Below are 23526 nucleotides of genomic sequence, written 5' to 3' on the forward strand. Positions count from 1 at the left end.
CTTACAAACTGCTTTAAAATCATAGACATTTGCTTAAAAGTGGTCTCTGAAGAATGCATACCTAAAAAGCTCACCCTTGTAAAGTTCAATTTGTATCTTACTAACAGGCCAGATTTTGAACAACGCCTTATTCACCTTGTGCTGCATTAACAAGGCAAAAAGGACTTAAAGCTATTCTGAATGTTGACTGAGAATTCACTTAAGCAATTGAAAGATTGACAAATGTTTTTGCAAGTCTGCATTAGAAAGGGTTGTAAACTGGAACTAGAAAGTACAAGTGGAAGACCTATAAGGACTTTGGGGGGGGAGAGCTCAATTTCCCATCCCTCATTATTTCCTCTTTCCCTTTTTCTCCATAGCCTCTCCATTTTTCTGCTTCTTTTTCTTCTTTCAGATTTTCCTCCTTTCCTCCCCAAGCAGTCTTCTTCTGAGAAAACTATGGCCAAGTTAGGGTTGTCAGCCTCCAGGTGGGACCTTGTGATCTCCTGGAATTACAACTGCTCTTCAGATGACAGAGATAGGTTCCCCTGGGGAATAATGATGTTTTGAAGGGTGGACACAATGACATTATGAGTCTAGAGGTCCTCAAACAAGGTGCCTCCATCCATTCTCCATTGAGTTCAGTCTTGCAAAACAAAGAGGTATGCCTGCAGCAACCACTGGTCAGTGTGTCTCATGCAAGAACCAACAACAAGGCCAAAAAAACCCCAATGCAGAACTCAAGCATCTCACCACACCAAGGACAGACCTCTTTGGAATACCAGGAATGAGAGGCAGAGGCACTGAGAGGTATCACACCACTTCTCTGAATATCCTCCATGCCCCATAGGGTATCACCAGAAGTTGCCATGACTTCCAGGCATGCATGCATACACAGAAATAAAATACACAAAATATCTCTCCCCCCCCCCCGCCACAAAAAAGAGAAAAGAATCCCAGCACAACCACAAGCCAATATGTCAAGCCCCACAGAACTAATATCAAACTAGAGAATCCCTGAAGAACAAATTCAAGCAAGGGGGGCACTTTTCCAAATGCAACAGAACCAATGTCTTCTAACCAAAGAACCCCAGTAGGTTGCTTTGAAGAACTAAGGGCAAACCACAGAAGCCCAGCCCAACAAAGCCTTTGCAAGCACAACAGAAGCCCAGCAAAACAACTTCAAGCATAGGGACCACTTTTGCACATCCAGAAGAACAAATGTCAACCCAGATAAGCCCAGCAAAACAGTCTTCAGCAAGGGGGAATACATTTGCATGCCCAGCAGAGCAATACCAACCCAGAGAACCACAGCAGAACAATGTGAGACAAGGGGGCACTTTTGCATGATTAGCAGAACCAATGGCATTCGCAGTCCACAGAAGCCTCATTCCATCTCCCTCCTGTTGCTTGGAAACCTTCGGGGGGGGGGGGGGTAGAGAAATAAACCTGAAGGCCATAAACTGCAGTTGTAGCAAAGTCCTGCATAAAACCTGAACATTTGGGGGATAATTCGGGTTCATGTCAACTGGTTTTGCTGGAAGATTCTCTAATGTGTATTCATCTTAAAATATACCTGGGAAATACTATAAGTTCTTTTTTGGTTATTTTTTTGCTTGGCTATACCAAAGCACACTTCCCTAGTTGTGGCTGTGTGGCAACCCCCACAATGGCTACTGAAAAGAGTATTGTTTCTTAAAGGTACAGGTACTATATCTATTGTAATAATTTTTTTTTTTTAAGATTTCAGATTTTTCTGCAAACCTGGGCTTTTTCAGGTCTGTAGAAAGATCTGTTTTGTTTGTTTCATGGCTCCAGTCTCTAGATTTAAGTATCTACATACTTGGCCACCTTGAAAATTAGATATATTGATAACCAGACTCTATGCTGTTTATTTTTGTCACCCAACTATAGTAACAAGAATCACTTGCTTAAGTCTAGTTTGAATGAGCAAAGTGCAAGCAGATACCATCAACCTAATAAAATGCCTGAAATGTCCAGCATCTGATTGGATCAACAGTATCCAATTGTGAGAAAGGTCTTTCTTCCAAAATTACTGATTCTAGTATTTCACTTCCAATAATCATGCCCTTCCTGACTTTCTGATATGGAATTCAAATAATGATTTTGGAACTGCAAGCTCCATTTGGAGCTAGAATTAGAGAAGGTTTACTGTGAGGCTTAAAATCAACAGGTCTTAAATATGAGCTGAGTATCATACTAATTATTATTATGGTTTTGGAAAAATTAGTAGATATTAATAATTTTAAAAGAAGAAAAGTAAGCTAGGCTTCTTAGGGCTGTACTAAGGGGTTGAATTAAAAATTCCCTTGTTGTGTTGGAAATGTAAATACAGCCAGATTGTGTTCCCATAAGAGAATATGAAACTAATTACAGCATAAAGTAGAATGGAAGCAATTAGCCTTATTTCATTTTCTGCCTGAACTGAGATACACATGGAACAACACGGCCATAACTGGTGAAAAATTAATTAGCTCAGGAGGCAAAAGTCTTCCTGTTTCATACCACTATCAGTAACCTACAGGGAAGATTTTTTAATAAGACCATTTTAAAAATCTACACAGTGTTTCCTTAAGTAGAGGATAAAAATAATGAATATTTGTTTTAGGACACTGATCTGAAGCACTCACAGGTACATAAAGGTATGGGCATAGCTGGAATCTCTGACTTCTATGAAGAGATTGACAATACATTGTTTTTTATATTTTGGGGGCCATTTGAACATTGTTTTGTTTTTTACCTGGGGTGGGGGCCTGAGGTGAGTTCACACATTAATATATATTGTTTTATTATTCAGAACCTACCCACAACTGACAGCATTATGTTTGAGGTGATGTGGGCTGATTCTGTCTGTTCAAACACCTAAGACCTGCTCTATATATGCAGATGAAGGAGATGGCAGTGAGGCAGCAGAGTGTTGGCATGGTAGAATGGCATGTACTGGGCTAGGGATTATTTAGGCTAGGGATTATTTTAGGCTAGGGATTATTTTTTTTAAAGTACATCAATTACCACTACATGGAAAAATAGTGCAATATGCAAAGAGCCAAGCTCTCTGATGTGCTAATTTTTAGCTTGTTGGCACTGAGCATGTGGACCCTAGTCTGAAGTGATATAGGCCATTCTACCACTTTATTCTGCTGCAGACGAGGCCTTAATCTTCACATACCAAGCAGCAAATATGCATATGGGAAGTCCCCTCATTATTGTAGTAAGCAACTGAAGCCAGGGAGTAGTGGAAAGCATGAACAACATATGAGCAACATTTACTTGGAAAAAAATGTACGTGCCTTGAATTACCATTACATGGATCCATATCAACAGAATGGTTATTGCACATTGGTTAAAACATATTTTGCTACACATATCCCTTGCTGCTTAGTGCTGGAGGCCCAGAACTTCACATTCAGTGTCTCATTCCTTTGTTCCTAAACCATGCTTCATCACCGCCTATTCTCAGTGCCTGCACTGTAATTACTACTATGACACAGCTGTGCACCATTCTGTTCTACAATAATCATGTTTTGATCGCTGAGATAAACTATTTGGCTTTTTAGCATTGTATTTCAGCCACTTAGCCCTGTGAATAGAAGTACCTTTTAAAACAGCATGGTAATAATTTCAGTTCTTGGGAAATTCCTTTGGGTCACTGATCTATTGTGGTCACTTCTGAAAAACTTGCTTTTCACGCATTTATTAGAAGTTGTTCGTTAGTGGTGTTGATTGAGCACTAAGATGTTCAGTTAAGAATTTATGTATGTATTTATTTAAATTTATGGACCATCCTTACCTGTGTACACAGGGCTCAGGGCAGTGAACAACAGTAAAATCAATAATAAATTAATAAAAACAATTCCAACAGTTAAATAAAATCTGACTTAAAGCATCAAATTTCAAATTGTAGCACTGTCTTGGGGGGAGGTAGAGAGGAAGCAAAGGGGGAGAGGGAGTGCCAGATAGGATGGTACTGGTTGCTGTTCTCATCCAAAAGCATGGCAGAACATCTCTGCCTTTCAAGCCCTGCAGAATTGCATTACAGGGATTCAGCAGAGACTTCCAGCAGGTAGGAACCATAGCCGAAAAGGCCCTGGCTCTGGTCGAGGACAGCTGGATGTCTTTTGGGTTGGGGATCACCAGTGGCTGTTCTCTGCAGACTGTAATGCTCTTTGGGGGACATACCAGAGGATAGTCCCAAAAATATGTGGTTCCAGTCCACTTAGGGCCTTGAACCTGACTCAGTACTCCATCAGGAGCCAGAGCAACTGACGGAGCAATGTTGAATATGTGCTGTATGTGATGTTCCAGTTAGGACCTGTGCCACCTCATTCTGGACTAGCTGGAATTTCCAGGTCAGTCTCAAGGGTAGCCCAGCATATAGCGAGTTACAGTAATCCAAACTGGAGGTGATTGTTGCATGGATTAGCATGGCTAGGTCAAGGTAAGACAGAAAGGGGATCAGTTGCCTCACTGGGCATAACTGGAAAAATGCCAACTTGGCAATGTTCGTGGTAGGGAGGCATCCAGAACCACATCCATACTGCTGACAGTGCTGGTATTAGGGGCACACCATTAAGAGCAGCGAGTTGGCACCTTAACACAAAATCCCACTCAGCAAGCCACAGAACTTCTATCTTATTTGGATTCCATCTCAGATGGCTTTTTTTCAACCATTCCACCATGACCCCCAGTCCCTGAGCCAGATTTTGTTGCATGGCGTCCGGGTGGCTGCCCATCAACAGATTTAGCTGGTGTCATCAATTTACCCCAGCCCAAAACTCCACACCAGCTGGGCAAGGGGGCACATACAGATGTTGAACAATATTGGAGAGAGGATTGCCTCTGAGAGATCCCACATGTTAGGGGGTATATAGCCACTTTTAAGACCACCTCACAAACTCCAATGTTGGTGAGGTGGTGGGTCAAGAGATCATGATCGACTATGTTAGACACAGCTATAAGATCAAGCAGTAACAGCTGCACTAACCCACCCTGACCCTGTCCGTGGAGATCATCTGTGAGGGCAACCGGTGCTGTCTTCATCCCATAGCCGGGGTGGAAACTGGACTGGAATGGGTCCAGCACTGATGTGTTATCCAGGAAACTCCAGAGTTGCTCAGCTACCTTACCCAGAAATGAAAGATTTGAAACTGGGCAGTAATTGGAAGGCATCGCTGTGTTAGTACAACCATAGAGAAAATCACTATCTATTAACAAACCTGTTCAGCGGTCATACAGTAAACTACATTTGTAGTGAACTGCACTTTACAAGCCAAAATCTGGGGTGGAAGTGGGGAAATCATCTGATATTTGTTGATAATAGGACAACACTACCAAAGAACATAAGAACAGGGCTTCTGGCTCTGAACATAGAAGCTTAATATAAAGGATGTCTATTTGACCCCATGATAAGAACATGCATAATCTACAGTTTCCTGATCATTTGTAGTCAGTGTTGTTCCTATCTATATTCTGGTTCATACAAAGTAGCAAACGAGGGCTTGATAGACTAATTCCTATTTCAAATATTTGTTTGAGGAAAGGGATGTTCTATGGTGTTGGACATCTTTCTCTACAGCAGCACAATTCTGGGAAAAGTGTTCCTTGCAAAATTCTTCCTGCCACACATCTCTTAAAGCACTGGCAGGTTATGGTTTAAGTCCCTGCTCTGTTGCACAAGTCAGTGAATACTTTTGTCAAGGCCCCCACCATACCCTTCATCTAATGGACTTAACAGATTTGATATAAAGATCAAGGATCAAAAACTGGCTAATTAATAGGAAGCAGAGAGTGAGTATAAATGGGCAGTCTTCACAGTGGAGGACGGTAAGCAAATGGAGTGCCGCAGGGCTCAGTACTGGGTCTCACGCTCTTTAACTTGTTCATAAATGATTTGGAGTTGAGAGTAAGCAGTGAAGTGGCCAAGTTTGCGGATGACACTAAATTGTTCAGGGTGGTGAGAACCAGAGAGGATTGTGAGGAACTCCAAAGGGATCTGTTGAGGCTGGGTGAGTGGGCATCAACGTGGCAGATGAGGTTCAGTGTGGCCAAGTGCAAAGTAATGCACATTGGGGCCAAGAATCCCAGCTACAAATACAAGTTGATGGGGTGTGAACTGGCAGAGACTGACCAAGAGAGAGATCTTGGGGTCGTGGTAAATAACTCACTGAAAATGTCAAGACAGTGTGTGATTGCAATAAAAAAGGCCAGCGCCATGCTGGGTATTATTAGGAAGGGAATTTAAAACAAATCAGCCAGTATCATAATGCCCCTGTATAAATTGATGGTGCGGTCTCATTTGGAATACTGTATGCAATTCTGGTGACCGCACCTCAAAAAGGATATTATAGCATTAGAAAAAGTGCAGAAAAGGACAACTAGAATGATTAAAGGTTTGGAACACTTTCCCTATGAAGAAAGGTTAAAACGCTTGGGGCTCTTTAGCTTGGAGAAACATCGACAGTGGGGTGACATGATAGAGGTTTACAAGATTATGCATGGGATGGAGAAGGTAGAGAAAGAAGTACTTTTCTCCCTTTCTCACAATACAAGAACTTGTGGGCATTCGATGAAATTGCTGAGCAGTTGGGTTAGAACGGACAAAAGGAGGTACTTCTTCATCCAAAGGGTGATTAACATGTGGAATTCACTGCCACAGGAGGTGGTAGCAGCTACAAGCATAGCCAGCTTCAAGAGGGTGCTAGATAAAAATATGGAGCACAGGTCCACCAGTGGCTATTAGCCACAGTGTGTATATATATGTATTTATATATATATAAATTTTTGGCCACGGTGTGACACAGAGTGTTGGACTGGATGGGCCATTGGCCTGATCCAACATGGCTTCTCTTATGTTCTTAAGCTTTGAGGAAAGGAGAACTGGGATCTGGAGGGTTTATCCTAGGATGCAAGTCAGTTGCAATTTTTTTAATAAAAATCTTGACTCATGGAATTGTATCTATGGCATAGCATGAGTATATGAAAAGTTTTTATCAAGACCAAAGAGATAACACTTTTTGCCTTAGTGAAGACAAATGTGATTAAAAACTAAAAAGCACTTTGCTAAGAAAGGCTACAAAAATGATGGTAATAGTAAGTCAACAAAGAACTTTTGTCAGGCTATAGCAAGGCGGGGAAACACGAACAAATTAGTTTTGTTCTTGGATGGTAGGCGGTAGGCTTTCTTGGATAGTGAGTGGTAGGCTTTCTTGGACCTATTTCAGTCTAGCTTCAAGACTACTTTTGAGATGGGGAAAAAAATCCGGCAAAGAAAACCTTTGCTGTAAGTGGGAAATGTGGCCCTGTTGATTTTATAGCACTTTTGGGCAGCTTTTGATATTATCAACATGCTACCCTTTTTAACCAGTTGGTAGAGATTGGCAGGAGCAGGCTAAAATGGCCTCAGAAAAGGGTCCTATCCCTTGGTTTACCTGGCCCCACCCACTAACAGAGGAAGACAAAAAGAGCCATCTGCAAGAAAGAAGCTGTAATGGCTTCCTTCTTACCTGATCAGGCCCACTCTGCCACATCTTGTCAGGGCAGCCTTTTCATGCATGTAACTTGGTCAGGCTGGGCAGCATCTTTCACTGGCATGATTCAGCCAGGCCAGGTGGCATGGCACCTTCCCCATGTATGCTGGGTTGGCCTGGGTGGCCCTTTCCCTGTGCATTGCAGGACTCACCCAGGCTGGGTTAGGCAATGCCTTTGTTGTGTGCTAATAACCTTTGCTGCGCTATATGCAATTTGTCTTCTCTGCACCTCACATCACCAGGCTGGCCAAACAGCACTTTCCCTATATTCTGTGTGACTTGGCCAGGCTGGGCAACACCCTCCTCCTAATTGAGTTGACCTGGCCCATGCAGGGTGTCTGAGAGGCACCCTCTATACCTAATCAGTTTTGATGGGTTGCACTTTTTCCACAAACATGTGTCTGGAATGTGTTGTTTGACATGTAGTGCCTTTAGTTGGCATAGTCAGTTTGTTAGCTATAACTGTTTACTGAGAACGGTGATTTGGCCAATAATATCTGTGTTCTGATCACATCCAGGCTTGACTACTGTAGCATGTTGTACATGAGTGTTATGCTCCATGATTAGAGCAGTATCAGAAGGCAGTTGGGCCAACCGGAGTAAGTGGCTCACAGTGCCTTTGGTACTTTGTAGCTGGTTGAAAGTGGAGGCTGAATTTATTCAGATAAATGAATTATAAATGAATGGTAATAAAATCAATACTCAATTGGGATATGGACCTGATTCCCACAAAGCTTTTCTTGGGCAGGATGTGTGTCTTGGAGGTGCACATTCATATGAAGGAAAGTACTTTGTGAATTCTTTGTCAGGGATGCGCATAAACTGCATTTTGCAACCACAAATCAAACCACGAACAGATATACTGGTTTGTGAACCAAACTGGTTCATATAAGTTCATGAGCAATTTCTGCATTTTGCTGCCTGCTGCTTTTTGTGGGCAGCAGAAAGCAGTTGTTTAAATGGTTCTGAGGCATTTAAACTGAACAGCGGAGTGGCAGGGATCCGAAAGCATGAGTTTAGTTCATTAGACGGTTCATGACCATCCCTCCTCTTTGTGAACTGAGAGAGGGCCAAGCTTTGCCATGATACAGTAACTACTACCAATAGTATTTATGATAACATCTCATGTCCAGTTATCCACTTGTCTGAAACAGCTTCACTTGGAAACAAATGCACTATGTGAGCTGATGACTAGTATTTTATTAATAGGGAGTAGCTCTGAGAGGTTTTAAATGCTGGGCTTCTTTTAGCAGTGTAATCTGCACGGGGAAGGAAGGAAGCTATTCATTTTCCCCCTTTCAGATCACTGTCACAGATGCTCCAATTGCATATTAGTCACAGATTTTATGCTGAAGCAACGCTAAATAGATACCAGAAAGAAGGATTTATTTTTGATACTGTGTCTATGACTACCATAATTTGTAATTCATACTATAGTATTCCCCATTACAATGTATGAATGTGAAAGCTGAATAATGAAGAAAACTGAGAGGAAAAAAAGTGATTCATTTAAAATGTGGTGTTGGAGGAGAGTTTTATGGATACTATAGAACAAAAGATCAATAACTGGTTCTAAATCAAATCAAGCCTTAATTCTCCAGTTTGATAGCCAGTTTAGTGTAGTGGTTAAGAGCAAAGGACTCTAATCTGGAGAACCGGGTTTGATTCCCAACTCCTCCACATGCAGCTGCTGAGTGACCTTGGATCAGTCACAGTTTTCTCAAAGCTGTTCTCTCAAGAGCAGTTATCTCAGAACTCTCTCAGCCTCACCTGTCTGTTGTGGGGAGAGGAAACAAAGGAGATTATAAATGCTCTGAGACTCCAAGTGAAGGGCAGGGTATAAATCCAATCTCCCCTTCCTCCTCCTCCTCTTCTATATTCTGATATGATCCCTAAGTTCTGAACTTCCAATAAGTAATTCTGGACTTTCCCCCCAGTGCAACAACCATAGGATCCTGTCACTTTGGGATGATACATTGCAAAGAAGTCCCACTGAAATCCCTAGAACTCAGTTCCAACTAAACATATTTCGTATCTGGCTCATATTTGTGGGGAAATTCCCTGTAGGCTTTATTAACACATTCCCAAAACAAATTTTAACAATGCAAGAACACAAATCTACCAAGAATATATTAAGAAAATTGAATATTCCACTGATAAGGATAGCAGATAGTAGATAGCGTCAATAAAAAAAGACTTTGAAATTATGTGAGGAATAATCCCTAATTATATTCATTATGTTATGCACCAAAAATAGCATGATACATTATATGTATTTGGGTTAATCTCAAAGCAAGTTTCAAGGTTGAGCTTGAGTGGCTTTAAATTGTCACGTAATTGTTATAAGCACAGAACAGTGGACAACAATTTTTGCATTGATTTCTTCTTACTCCACCCCCTCCCTGCTATATTGATAGTGGGATGTAATGGGAGTATGTCACAATAGCAGCATTTTGCCCAGAGGGCCTCAGTTATTTTTACTTTTAAGCCCCAACACCAATACTAACAGTGAAGCAGTTTGCTTCATTTGGATAAGGCAACTGGATAAATTCAGAAAATCTTGAGTCTGTGAAAAGACAAGAGGCATAAATAAAAGACTTCTCTGAAAGCTGCTGCAATCTCCGCCAAATACAATGGATGTTAATGATAAGTCATTGGGAATATTTACAGTGATTCAGTGAGTAAGAGAATCCTTTTGTACTTCACATTTGAATATCTTAAATATTTAAATATATGCATGCTTTCAATGGAATTTTTTCAAGATACCCTTCTCCTGTGTGCTGATGAAAGTAGATTTCAAGTGATTTGTTAGATGGTGGGAATAATTTGATTTTAGAATTGAGTTAATCTAGTTCTTGTATCAGTGCCACTGTCCCTTGGTTGACTTATAAAATGTTTGATAGCATAGCAGGTATTCTTCATCATGGGAATCTTTCAGATAGTAGCACTTTCTACTATCAACAAATCTGTGCACTTAAGCAATATATTTTTAAAAAAATCTTGCTTTTTATTACCTACTCAGGAAAAAGCTGTTGGTTTGTACAGGTAATATTTTGTTTTACTGTGTTCCAGGATCAGTTTCTTAGCTAGCAAAATAATACAACATTTTTATAGATACATGTTACTGCACGGAAATTAATTTTTATAAATCTATCGAATATTATAAAGCGATATAATTGATATAGCCAGGGAATTGGTAGGGAAATGTTAATGAATGTTACTGGGCAGCTGGAAGATTCACAGAGGAATTATGTCCAGTTTATACATCACCTTTGCATTGTGAGCAGCACAAATCTATATTCTGGACTAGGTAATTATGGGATTTGGCACCACCATTACTTATTCATCTCATGTCCAGAACAAATGATAAGTAAATGGGCCAATTACTTAGCATTTGTCGATCTTTGTTCCCTTTGATTCAGTTCTGTAGACCTGTAGCTCACTATTTTCAGCACAACAAAAGATCAGCAAATTCTTCATGAATATAGAACCAGATTTTAACTCTGCTCAAATTTATAACAAAATGTGAACTTCATTCACTGACTGCTTTGTATTAAGGTCAGCCTTGCATTTTCTGTGATAGATATTATTCAGTGTTCTTTGGTTGCAAGCAAGCCAGCCAGCCTTGGAAGGTGAAGCAGAAACATTGATTTGCATTGCTCAATGATCTCCTAAAAATAAAGCAAAGGCACAAAGGAGGACTCTCAAAATTAAGGAAGACCATTTTGACAAAAATAACACACTTCCCTGTTTTGTTAGTTAAAAGAGCATAAAGAGTGTCACCAACCCAGCATACTGTTATTAAATTACTAGTAAACGTTAAAATGCTATTGCCCATACTTTAGTAGGAAGATAAAAACCTACCGCAACACTGCAAAATATATCTTGAAGATCATGGTTGGTTTATTTATTTAAAACATTTAAATGCTGCCTTTCCACCCAGTCAGGGTCTACAAGGCAACAAGCATTAAAACATGTAAACAAAACACAGTTAAAAATATCAAATTTAATTAAAAACACATAAACAGCACTAGGGTTGCCAAGTCCAAGTCAAGAAATATCTGGGGGCTTTGGGGGTAGAGCCAGGAGACTTTGGGGATGGAGCCAGGAGCAAGGGTGTGACAAGCATAATTGAACTCCAAGGGAGTTCTGGCCATCACATTTAAAGGAACCGCACACCTTTTAAAATGCCTTCCTTTCATAGAAAATAATGAAGGATAGGGGCACCTTATTTTGGGGCTCATAGAATTAGACCCCCTGGTCCAATCCTTTTGAAACTTGGGAGGTATTTTGGGGAGAGGCACTAGATGCTATACTGAAAATTTGGTGCCTCTACCTCAAAAAACAGCCCCCCCAGAGCCCCCGATACCTGCAGATCAATTCCTCATCATTCCCTATGGGAATTGTTCATGGAGGTGCATAATGGCTGTGGGGGTGGGGCTTCCCCCACCGGCCAGCTGGCTGGGGGAGGGGGGAAGCCTGTAAAACCGGGGGATCCCCTGCTGGGACCTGGGGATTGGGAAGCCTAAACAGCACTATAAGGAGGCCAATAACCATAATGCATGATGAAATTTAAAAAGTCTTCACCTAGTGTTGAAAGTCACCATAGCAGGAGACAGACAAATCTCCCTGGGGAGGAAGCTCCAAATTTTGGTGCCACAACAGAGAAGGACCTGAGGATATGAACATATGAAGCTGCCTTCTACTGAATCAGACCCTGGGTCCATTAAAGTCAGTATTGTCTACTCAGACTGGCAGCGACTCTCCAGGGTCTCAAGCTGAGGTTTTTCACCTGGACCCTTTTTAGTTAGAGATGCCGGGGATTGAACCTGGGACCTTCTGCTTACTAAGCAGATGCTCTACCACTAAGCAACGTTTAAGAGGGTAGCTCATATGGAAATAAATGATCTTTATGGTATGTGGGTCCCAGGCCATACAGAGCTTTAAAGTTCAATAGCAAAACCTTAAATTGAACCTGGAAGCAAACTGGAAGCCAGTCTAGGTGGAACTGGATGTGAGTGATATGATCCCTATGACCTCCAGGAAATACTCTGGTAACAGCATTCTTTACCAACTGTAATTTAGGGACAGTCTGGTGTAGAGAGCTAGTTTGGTGTAGTGGTTAAGTGTGCGGACTCTTATCTGGGAGAACCAGGTTTGATTCCCCACTCCTCCACTTGCACCTGCTGGAATGGCTTTGGGTCAGCCATAGCTCTGGCAGAGGTTGTCCTTGAAAGGGCAGCTGCTGTGAGAGCCCTCTCCAGCCCCACCCACCTCACAGGGTGTCTGTTGTGGGGGGGGGGAGGTAAAGGAGATTGTGAGCCGCTCTGAGACTCTTCGGAGTGGAGGGCGGGATATAAATCCAATATCTTCTTCTTCTTCAAGGCCAGCCTCACATACAGCGCCTTGCTGTAATCTAATCTCAGTTTTACCAGAGCATGAATCACAGTGGCAAGAGTTTTTCTGCCCAAGACGGGCAGCAGTTGCTTCACCAGCTGAAGCTGATGAAAGACACCCCTGGCCACTGCTACCACCTGTGTATCCAGGAGGACGCCAGGATCTAGGGGCACCCCTGAGCTATGAACCTGCTCCTTTAAAAGGAGTGCAATCCCATCCAGAACAGGGGGAAATCATTTTCCCAGTTCACATTTTCTCCCCACTAGTAGCATCTTGTTTTGGGGGGAAGGATTCTGTTTCAGCTTGTTAGCCATCATCCATTCCAAAACTGCCTCCAGACTCCTGTTCATGGTTTCTGCTGGTAGTGCAAGACAGAGCTGAGTGCCATCTTCATATTTCTGGCAGCTCAGCACAAATCTCTGAATGAGCTCTCCCAGCAGCTTTACCTTGATGCTGAAAAGCATGGAGGACAAGATCTGGATGGACAAGGTCATCTCAGGATGACCTCTGGAGAGCAAACTTATCTCTGGATGACCTCTCCCGGTAGCTTTACATAGATATTGAAAAACATGGTGGACAAGACAAAACCTTATCACTGCTACTAGTAGAAATAGTGTAACTTGCAACTGGTAGTACATGGACTTCCAAATGGACAAATAAGTGAGTTCTAAATCAAATCAAGCCTGACATCCTTAGAAGCTAAAATGACTCAACTGAGGCTACTTTGGTCACATCAAAAGAAGACAAAAGTCAGTAGAAAAGACAATAATGTTAGTAACACACACACACATACACAGGCTTCAGCTTCAAGCTCATCAAAGTAGAATACAACATTTTAAAATATAAAATTAGCTATTTCCGCCCAATACATTATTCTTCATTGGTTAACACTTTGAAAGACCCATGAACTTGTATTTGGAAACTGATTGGCCCAGAGTGCTATGAAGCATGTACATAGTCATATGTCACATATACTTGCCATGAATGTGTTACATCAATTGTGAAATTATGAACTTTTTTCATAATGTATTCTTCCCCATGTCCTCATTTATAAAGAGAAAAAAACATGGTGAAATCATCAGTTCTTCTGCCATTCTGCTTGATTTCCTCAAGCCTGTTTATTCAGGCAGAAATCCCACTGTGATCAATGGGACCTCCTCCTACATAAATGTGTATGGGACTGCTGCCTTAAGGTCACCAAGCAGGCTTTACTGTAGTTTTGCATTGTGATTTTGTGGCCAAATGCCTATAAACGTAAGGCAGGTTTATTTAATGCAGTCCTTGGCAGTCTTAACAAGCTTTAATAAATGCCCCCTGCTTGCCAAATGGGCACAAAAAGGACTGACCCGAGTCCCTTTTCCCCCCAGTGTGGTTAAACTCCATTACAAAGCTACGCATGCAGAAATGGTTGAATAAATGCTTCTGGAGAATGCAGCTGGCTTGGTGTAACTGACTCTGACCCCTTGTTCATTCCTCAACACAGTATGTAGGACAGAGGGAACTTTTCAGCTCATAGGAGTTAGCTAGATGGCTCATTTTAGATGGTATTTGAATAAGCCTCTTGTAAGGGATTTGATTGTTTTAGTACATAGAAGGAATCCTGACAGGTTTTGCATTTGTTAGTGGGCTTTCATAGCATTTTGCCAGAGATTATTCTACTGATCATTGTTCAATTCAATTTACTTATCTTCCTTTAGAGCTGTTTAATTTTTTATCAGTGCTTTTTAATTTGTGATGTAGATGAAGCAGCAGAACTCACGTGAAAAGTCTATTATTGCAGACATACCAACTGCAAAGCAGAACATGGAAAACAACATTTTGACCTTTTTTTTTAATTTCAAAGGAATGCATAATTACGTATTTTGGCTCAAAATAGCTAATATGTTAGGACTGATATAATTTTTGAAATTAATTGGTTGCAATCCATGAAATCAATACTTACTCCTGTTAATGAAGAAAATTTGAAATTTACATTCCAATGTATATTACATCACAGTTTTTCGGAAGTCCTTTCAACTGCATTGTTAATTTGTATTGGATCCAGTGGGTCCCTAGTATAAGAGAAAACTGTATATTGTAATGGTTCACAGCAGTCTCAATATAGTGATTATAGGAGAGTTATTGCCACAATGTTTGAAATAGTTTTGTCTGACTTAGTGGCAGCCTTGCAGTAAAATATATCATGCTACGTTTGCTTCAAATCTTCTGTGAAATACAGAAGAATAAAAAGCCTTCCTGTTATACAACCAGCTTACCAGCATAATGGGAGTTGATTTGATTATATGTAAACAATACTAAGGAAGTTTGAAAAAAATGTTATTAGTGAGGATATCTGAAAAGAGTCTTTCCTTTTTTTCACCCAAATGGGATGAGCATGAAATAAAAGTTATGGATCTCTGAGGACTACCTGTAAACCAGCACTGATGAGTATCACATATCATGCTGCTGAATCTTAGACTCAACCAGATGATTGATCTAGTAGCGCAATATTATGTGGTTTGACTGGCATGCTCCTGGTAGATTAAATTTTCTCTGAGACTTTATTAATTAGAAATGATAGAGATGGAACCTGCAATTTTCAGTGTGGAAAATATTTGTTCTATCAATTATAGCCCTTCTCTACAACTGAAACCGTGGCCTCTTTTCTCTGTGTAATGATATACCGATTCCCCTTCTATAAACCACAAGGATTTTTTTAGGCTGGAAAACCTACCAGGCTCTAATTTTTACAGGAATACTGTATAAAATCATATGGTAGACCTGCCTCTGAGCCATATAACCCCAAAAAGTAATTGTCATTATACTCAAAGAGTAAATTAACTGCCCCATGGTTCCTTGTTTTCAAAAATTTCCTTTGCACATAATCATCACAGTTAAATAAACTGAAGTACCTAGTTTATATAGTGTCAACATCTGGCATTCCTACTTTCTGCTTCAGAGCTCAGCAACATACCATTATTTTACTTAAGAAATTATTTCAGCTTTAACTGACTCTTTCTAGTTAATAAAAATACAAAGGAAATTTAATTTTAAATTTATTTTGGAACAGCTTTATTAGATCTTTTTGCACCTGGAAGTAGTTTATGGATTTGGTTCAAGGATTGAGAATATAATTGTTTATATTGACAACTAATGTTGATGTAGGGTTGCCAAGTCCAATTCAAGAAATATCTGGGGACTTTGGGGTGGAGCCAGGAGATTTTGGGGGTGGAGCCAGGAGACATTGGAGTGGAGCCAGGAACAGGGGTGTGACAAACATAACTGAACTTCAGGGGAGTTCTAGTCATCACATTTAAAGGGACTGCACACCTTTTTAAACACCTTCCTTCCATAGGAAGTAATGAAGGATAGGGGTACCTATTTTGGGGGCTAACAGAATTAGACCCCCTGGTCCAATCATTTCTAAACTTGGGAGGTATTTTGGGGAGAGGCACTAGATGCTATATTCAAACTTTGGTGCTTCTACCTCAAAAAAACAGCCCCCCAGAGCCCCCAATACTCGCAGATCAATTCCCCATTATTCCCTATGGGAATCATTCTCCATAGGGAATAAGAGTGCCCAGTAGACATTTCCCTCCCTCCTCCCCGCTTTCTGATGACCCTAAAGCGGGGGAAGGGCCTCCAAACCTGGAGATTGGCAACCCTCTCTCTCTCTCACACACACACTTACTGGGTCTGGTTCCTCCACAAGGACATCTGAAAAGAACAAGGGCTAAGCTGCTCTCTCATACACACATACACTCTTAACTGCTCTGAAACGAAAGCAAAACAAACGGAGGGACTGTGCTGCTGACCTTTCCCCATGAAATACTTCCTGTTTCCTGTTCTTATTTAAAGACACACACACAAACACACCTACATTTTGAAACAGGACCTCTTTGCAGGTTTCTAAACCTGCCAGAGATCTAGAGGTGCATGGTGGCTGTGGGGGCGGGGCTTCCCCTGCTGGCCAGCTGGCTGGGGGTGGGGGGGAGAGAAAGCCTGTAAAACCAGGGGATTTAGCAACAGGGAATTTAGCAACAGTGTTAGAGAGCTAGTCTAGGATCCTAGAAATCAAAGTGTGAATACCATGGAACCTCATAAGACCATATGTTAATTGGGTGAACTTGGGCCTGTCTAACCTAACCTACCTCACTGGATTGTTTAAAGGATAAAATGGAGGACAGAACTATATAAGCTGGTTTCAGAACCCACTAAGGTGAAAGTGGAGTATAAATGAAGTACGGTAACTAAGGAAATGCATCCTGTACCACACATGATTGTAGAAAAGGCCGCTAAATCTCCCACTGGAAGTCTTCACAAGACCTCCAAACTTGATGTGCTGTAGTTGTGAGTGCAAAGGATATTTCCAGGCCATCTTCCCAGGCCAAACTTCCTTTAGGACATCCAGCAAAGCAATCACCCCACAGGCTGCTCTTGTCAAAGCAAGAACAAAGCAATGTTCAGATCACTGAGCAAAAGCAAGATGGGCCAGTGCCATAGTGTTACCAGTCTCTCAACTTTTTTTAATTAAAAGAAAACTGCTGTGTATTTGGGATGGAAGGAGGTATGGAGGCAAGCTTTTGAGCCCCTCTCCACATTCTGTTTTTCCAGTCAAAGTCATTCTCCTACCCAGCTGCTGTTTACCTACAGAAGCAAAATGACACAGGCACTTTCATGTTTAAACTGGAGCCTTGCACCCTTAACCATGCATTTCTTCTATTGTGCCCTAAAATAACATTCATTAATAACTAGCTTACAGAAAAAATAAGATCCTCATTGAAGTACATGAGAACAACCAAGTCTATGTTGATACCCATAAGATCATGCAAGGTATTGAAAGACATCTTCCAATGTTACATTATCATCAGCTTCTATTGCAGTTGACAAGACCTACCAGGCAGCTAAGGCGAGAAACACTTTCAGTGACATACTAAGCAATATTGCACCTTTTAAGTCCATTATAAAGCTGGTAGAATTCCATTGACTGTCTTGAAGAAAGCTGCATGTGATCTTGTAGCATATATCTAAACAGTGTGCAAAATATATATCAAGGATCACAAAGAACTGTTGAATCTGAGATCTGAAAACTAGCATTTCATTGGTGTCCAGACAAGTCCTACAAGTGAAGCTCCCTGATTGAAGGTATGAGGAAGCTGCTAGCATGCTAGCATCAAACTGATAAGGAATACAAAAAAATAGAATTTTTCCAGAGATTAGTTTTCCTGCGGATATCTCAATTCTCTATGAGGCTGAATTAGCTGATGCTTGTGGAATAGCAAAAGAGGTTAAGTACCACTGTACAAAAAGATTTTTATGACATAAATATATGTTTGTGGGTATGGCACAGAATTAATCTCTGACAGTTTGTACCAGCTGACAACTTGATTTATGGGTCTTCGAACTTAGATCAAGGTCCTGAGCTGCAGTTTGAAGCATGGGATGTAAGCAGCTTTACTAACAGCGTGCAAAACAAGAAAGTAACAGTAGATAGATTTTCACATTGCATCTCTTGTTTTACAAGTGGGTGTTGTGGAGAGCTTTGTTCTTACCTGCTCTCTCCTTGATAACTTGAATGATAGGAGTGGGGAGAACTTGCCCATGGTGCATATTTGGAGAAGGTTTATATAATAAACCTTCCATCCTCTCAAAGGTATATCAGGGACTGGGCAACGGGTCAGAATCCAAATAATTCTTAACCACTGAGTTACCTCTAATCAAGTTAATTTCTTTCCTCACTTTTAGGAACTAAATAATTTCTATAATCATTTTGGAAAATATAAACTGATATCCAGATTACTCATAGAAAGCTAGGGCAATGAGCAAAACAAGTATAAGTGTAGGAAAGTAAGATCAGAGAGATCTTTAGGGAGGGGCTGTAGAAAATATCTGCTTGTCATGCAGAAGGATTAATCCCTGGTATCTCCAGTTAATAGGACCAGGCAGCAGGTGATGTGGAAGACCTCTGTCTAAAACCCTCAAGAAGCTGTTGACCATCTGACCATGATGGACTGATGGTATGAGTCAGTCAGTATAAGGCAGTTTCATCTGTGCATTCAGATGCAGGTGTGAAAGTTGTGCTTGAGGTTGGAAGTTTGTGACCCTGAGGAGTTCCTGCCAGTCACAACGGACAATGTTTGGCTCGATGGACTACTGCTATGCTTCTGTTGACAGGATGCTTTCCCTCAAGGAGGACTGCAAATACTTCCTTTGTTAAAAAATGAAAAGACTTCTCTTTCATGAATGACTCTCTTTTGTATTAATAATTCAAATCAAGCTAATTTCAGAAGAACACAGCTTCAAGGTTTCTGAGCAACAGGAAACTGCTGCAGTCTATAGTAATAATGAATTACATGCTTAACTAGTTAAGGGCACTTTATTAAGCAATTATTAATTTTGAATTTATAAATATAAAAACACACCATTTAAGGAAATTATATGCTGCTCAGAAAACACTGAGCTGTGAAATTTTTCTGCTTATGATTTAGAAGCAAAACCAGAAATTTGTGGTAAACGGAGATCCATTTTTTTCCTCTCCAAAAATGTAATTTAACAAAAATCCTCTTTTTCATTATCCAAAGGCTGCAATTAAGAGGTCTCTCTGTAGAAAGAGATTTGCAGTTCTCTGTGAAGGTCACAAATCTAATCTGTAGAAGCACCAGCAGGAGGTCCATTTTTGGATGACCAAAGAGTAGAAAGGACTGTTATAAATGTCTGCTGTCCCTCAGCAACACTCCAACTTGTAAAGGTACAATAGCTTCATAAATACAGATTTGAAAATTTTAAATGTAATCCAGATCTAGGCTCTGAGCCATCTAGGAGTCTGCCCAGTGGGAGAAAGAAAATCCCTCTAATCCTTAATAGCTATAATAAATACCCGTTCTCCTGCTTTTCAAAAACACACTTGTTCTTACAAAAGCCCTACACTTCAAACCTTTCCCCATCCTTTTAAAATATATATACCCTAGTTATTAATGTAAACAATTAATAATTATTAAATGTTTAAGAATAAAATCCTATATACACTTGTAAGCAAACATTTGGTTTGTGGGTATCAGCATGATGTTAAACTCTTCTGTGCATTATGTGCAGAGAATAAGACTGGGGCTTTTTGTACCACTGCTCCTGTATCTGGCTGTATTCCTTGTACTGGAGCACCAACACCAGGGCTTTTTTTGAGCAGGAATGCAGTTCCAGCGGGCTTTGTGTCAGGGTGTGTGGCCTAATATGCAAATGAGTCCCTGCTGGGCTTTTTCCTACAAAAAAGCTCTGACCAACATCATCATATGAATGAAGAAGAACATTATACACACACATATATGATGGTGTTATATCCATATATATATGAAACATACAGTCGTTACAGTTATTGACAGGTATAGAAGGCTATGAAAGGAAATAATATCACTTGGTTGCTTCAATTGTAGCACTATAGCACACTATTTGATAACTGACATAACTGCCACAGTGTCAAAAGTAAGAAAGGAGGAGCTAAACTGGCTCTTAAATGTTGCCTTCTGTCAGATATTCTAAAGTCGCAAAATGGTTCAGGAATCCATGCTTTCAGCTTCATGCACTATGTAAGCTCTTCCTGCCTTTGGCATTGTGGTGCAAGTACTCTGTTGTGGGACTAAAGTATTACATCAGGAGGTACAGGCACTTGCTGGCACAGAGTTAGGGCCAGTAGCTGCAACACTTAGGCATCAGGGCCAACACACCCAATTCCATATGCTCTGATATTCAAATAAGTAAGCGACTGATAGGACTGGGATCTCTGGCTGCGATTTTGTTCACTATCATATGGACATAACAAATTTCATTAGGATTAATTTATGGGCAAGTATACATGACTGTCCAGAGCTGGATAGCCAGATATGATCAAATCTCAGAAGCTAAGCAAGATCAGCCCTAGTTAGTACATGGAAAAAAGACCTCCAAGAAAGTTCAGGGTAGCTACAAAGAGACAGGCAATGGCAAACCACCTCTGTTCATCTCTTGTTTTGAAAACCCTGCAGGGTCGCCACAAGTGGCTGCGAATTGATGCCACTTTCCACCATGTACATGATTAAGGAAGCTTGAGCAACTGCTAGTTCAGTTCATGTCCTACCTTCTAGTCATGAACAGGAAGCTGATCCTTCAACAGACAGTTGAAATGATTCAGGAATCCATGTTTTCAGCTTCATGCACTATGTAAGCTATGAGAAGCCCAACCGTGTTCACCAGGCCCCTCCTTGTACAAGAAAGGTAGCCAACTTCCAGGTGGCATCTGGAGATATTCTACTACTAAAACTGATCTCCAGATTACCAATCAGTTCCCCAGGAGAAAATGGCTGTTTGGAGGTGGGACTCTATGGTATTATATGCTGTTGAGGCCCCTCCCCTCCACACACCTCTCCTCAGTCTCTACACCAAGATCTCTAAATATTTCCCTACCCAGAGCTGGCCCCTCCCCGCAGGCAACCACTGCTAGTCAGCAGACCCTTCCATGCCTCCCCTCCTCCAGGGACCCACGGCTGCTACTCAGAAGCTTGTTTGTGCCTCTGCTCTCCTTGATATACCTACAGCAGGTGCTCACTGATCAGCAGCTGTCTGAGTCTGATGGTAGCAAGGTGGGGAGAAGCAAGCCATAGCCCAATTGTCATTGCATCAGTCAGGCATAGCCTAATGGCCAGGCCTTGGATTCAGTGGGAGCTCACAGGAGTGCAGCTCCTGAATCTTTCTGAGAGTTTCACCTTCTCCTTCCCACCTTGTCCATTGAATAGTGGGTGCAGCTGCATAACAATCCCTGGATGAGCTCCACCACCTATTTTTCTACAAAACGACCTCTGCTAATTGCCATGAGGTTTATGCCATCCCCATTGCTAACCCCTTCTTATTCCCCATTCCTACTGGATTTTTTGCCAGTCTTGGAAAGCATGAAGGGCCCATTGAAGAATGCAAGATGTCAACTAACATTCTGGTTACCACACCTCAAAAAAGATATTATAGCACTGGGAAAAGTGCAGAAGGTGGCAACTGGAATGATTAAAGGGTTTGAACACTTTCCCTATGAAGAAAGGTTAAAGTGTTTGGGGCTCTTTAGCTTGGAGAAACGACGACTGAGGAGTGACATGATAGAGGTTTACAAGATTATGCATGGGACAGAGAAGGCAGAGAAAGAAATACTTTTCTCCCTTTTTCACAATACAAGTACTTGTGGACATTCAATGAAATTGCTGAACAGTCAGGTCAGAACAGAAAAAAGGAAGTATTTCTTCACCCAAGGAGTGATTAACACATGGAATCCAATGCCACAGGAGGTGGTGGCAGCTACAAGCATAGCCAGCTTCAAGAAAGGACTGGATAAACATATGGAGCAGAGGTCCATCAGTGGCTATTAGCCACAGGGTATTGATGGAACTCTCTGGGGAAGTGATGCTCTGTATTCTTGGTGCTTGGTGGGGCAACAGTGTGAGGGCTTCTAGTGCTCTGGCCCCACTGGTGGCACCTGGTTTTTTTGGCCATTGTGTGACAGCGTGTTTGACTGGATAGGCCATTGGCCTGATCTAACGTGGCTTCTGTTATGTTCTTAACATCAGTTCCATTTGGATACAGGACTAATCGCACATTATGTGAGTTTCCTGACCAAACTTTTGCTAAGTAGAAAAACGTATTAAGTTCTGGAAATTTAATACTATAATGACTCACACTGAAGGCGTTACTTGGCAGTTAATGATCAGCCAGCATCAACCTCACCAGTCACTAACTGGAAATGTCTGACCTTCAAGTTGTTTTTCTTCTATAATTCTAAAGGGAAAATTCTTGTCATCTTTTTAAAAACTGCCCTTATCAATTCTGTCTCAACCTCAGAATCCTTAGTTATGCAATATACTTCATTATACAGCTTTTTCCCACAGAGAATGAGATGATCAGATAACCAGTGGGAAATGGAGCTTCAATGTCAATATTAAATGTATGAATTTCCTGTTCTTGTGGGTCTGTGCTACTCTACGTTATATTCATTCACTTTTATTAGTAACCTTGTCACATTACAAGCTTCCAGGTATTAGGCCTGTGGATTTTTTTAACAGTCAATGTTACATCCATGTTTGGAAAGTCCCTGGCTTTTTCCACCCTCTAAGGGGGACTTTCATGGGACCTGAAACGTTTTCAAAAAGACACACCACATCTTACCTTTTTTGTACATTCCCTCTCAGTTTTGCTGGCTCTAGGACCAAAGTGTCCCTGTATCAACAAGCAGGCAATAAGAGAATGAAGGTGTTCTTCTGTTGTCAGAACAAAACAAAAAAGTGCAACTGAATATACAAAACAATTCTCAGTCTAAGAAGCCTGTTGTTTGGGTACAAAGTTAATTACTCACACTGTGGGTTCTGTTTACCTGGTATTCTCCAGAAAATACTAGTTTTACATTCTTATCTAAATTGTTTCGTAGTAGAGACACAATAGATAGCATGGATGCTGCCATCTTAGGCATCCCATGCATGTGCATATTCAAGATAGCCACATCCAGAGGACACATGACTCCAGCTAAGGATGAATTTACTGGACAGAGTGGAAGTTTTATGAATAGAGAACATTTTAGAGAGAAGGGCAGGTCAAGTTCAACAGAATCCAACTGAAAAAT

General features: G+C 41.0%; 1 protein-coding gene across 2 annotated transcripts in view; it reads left to right on the forward strand.

The window, feature by feature from the left end:
• The first annotated feature begins 10092 nt into the window (after positions 1-10092).
• The window catches only part of FRMPD4 (FERM and PDZ domain containing 4), a 378612-nt gene continuing 365178 nt past the window's right edge, over positions 10093-23526 (forward strand). Inside the window, exon 1 of one of the 2 annotated variants that reach the window (XM_060233967.1) lies at positions 10093-10203. In XM_060233967.1, coding sequence (XP_060089950.1) covers positions 10160-10203 — 44 coding nt within the window. In that variant the 5' untranslated portion in view covers positions 10093-10159. The remainder of the gene's footprint in view (positions 10204-23526) is intronic. The other variant, XM_060233963.1, reaches the window with a different exon arrangement.

Source organism: Heteronotia binoei, chromosome 3 (assembly GCF_032191835.1).
Source record: "Heteronotia binoei isolate CCM8104 ecotype False Entrance Well chromosome 3, APGP_CSIRO_Hbin_v1, whole genome shotgun sequence".
NCBI classification, from domain to species: Eukaryota; Metazoa; Chordata; class Lepidosauria; order Squamata; family Gekkonidae; genus Heteronotia; species Heteronotia binoei.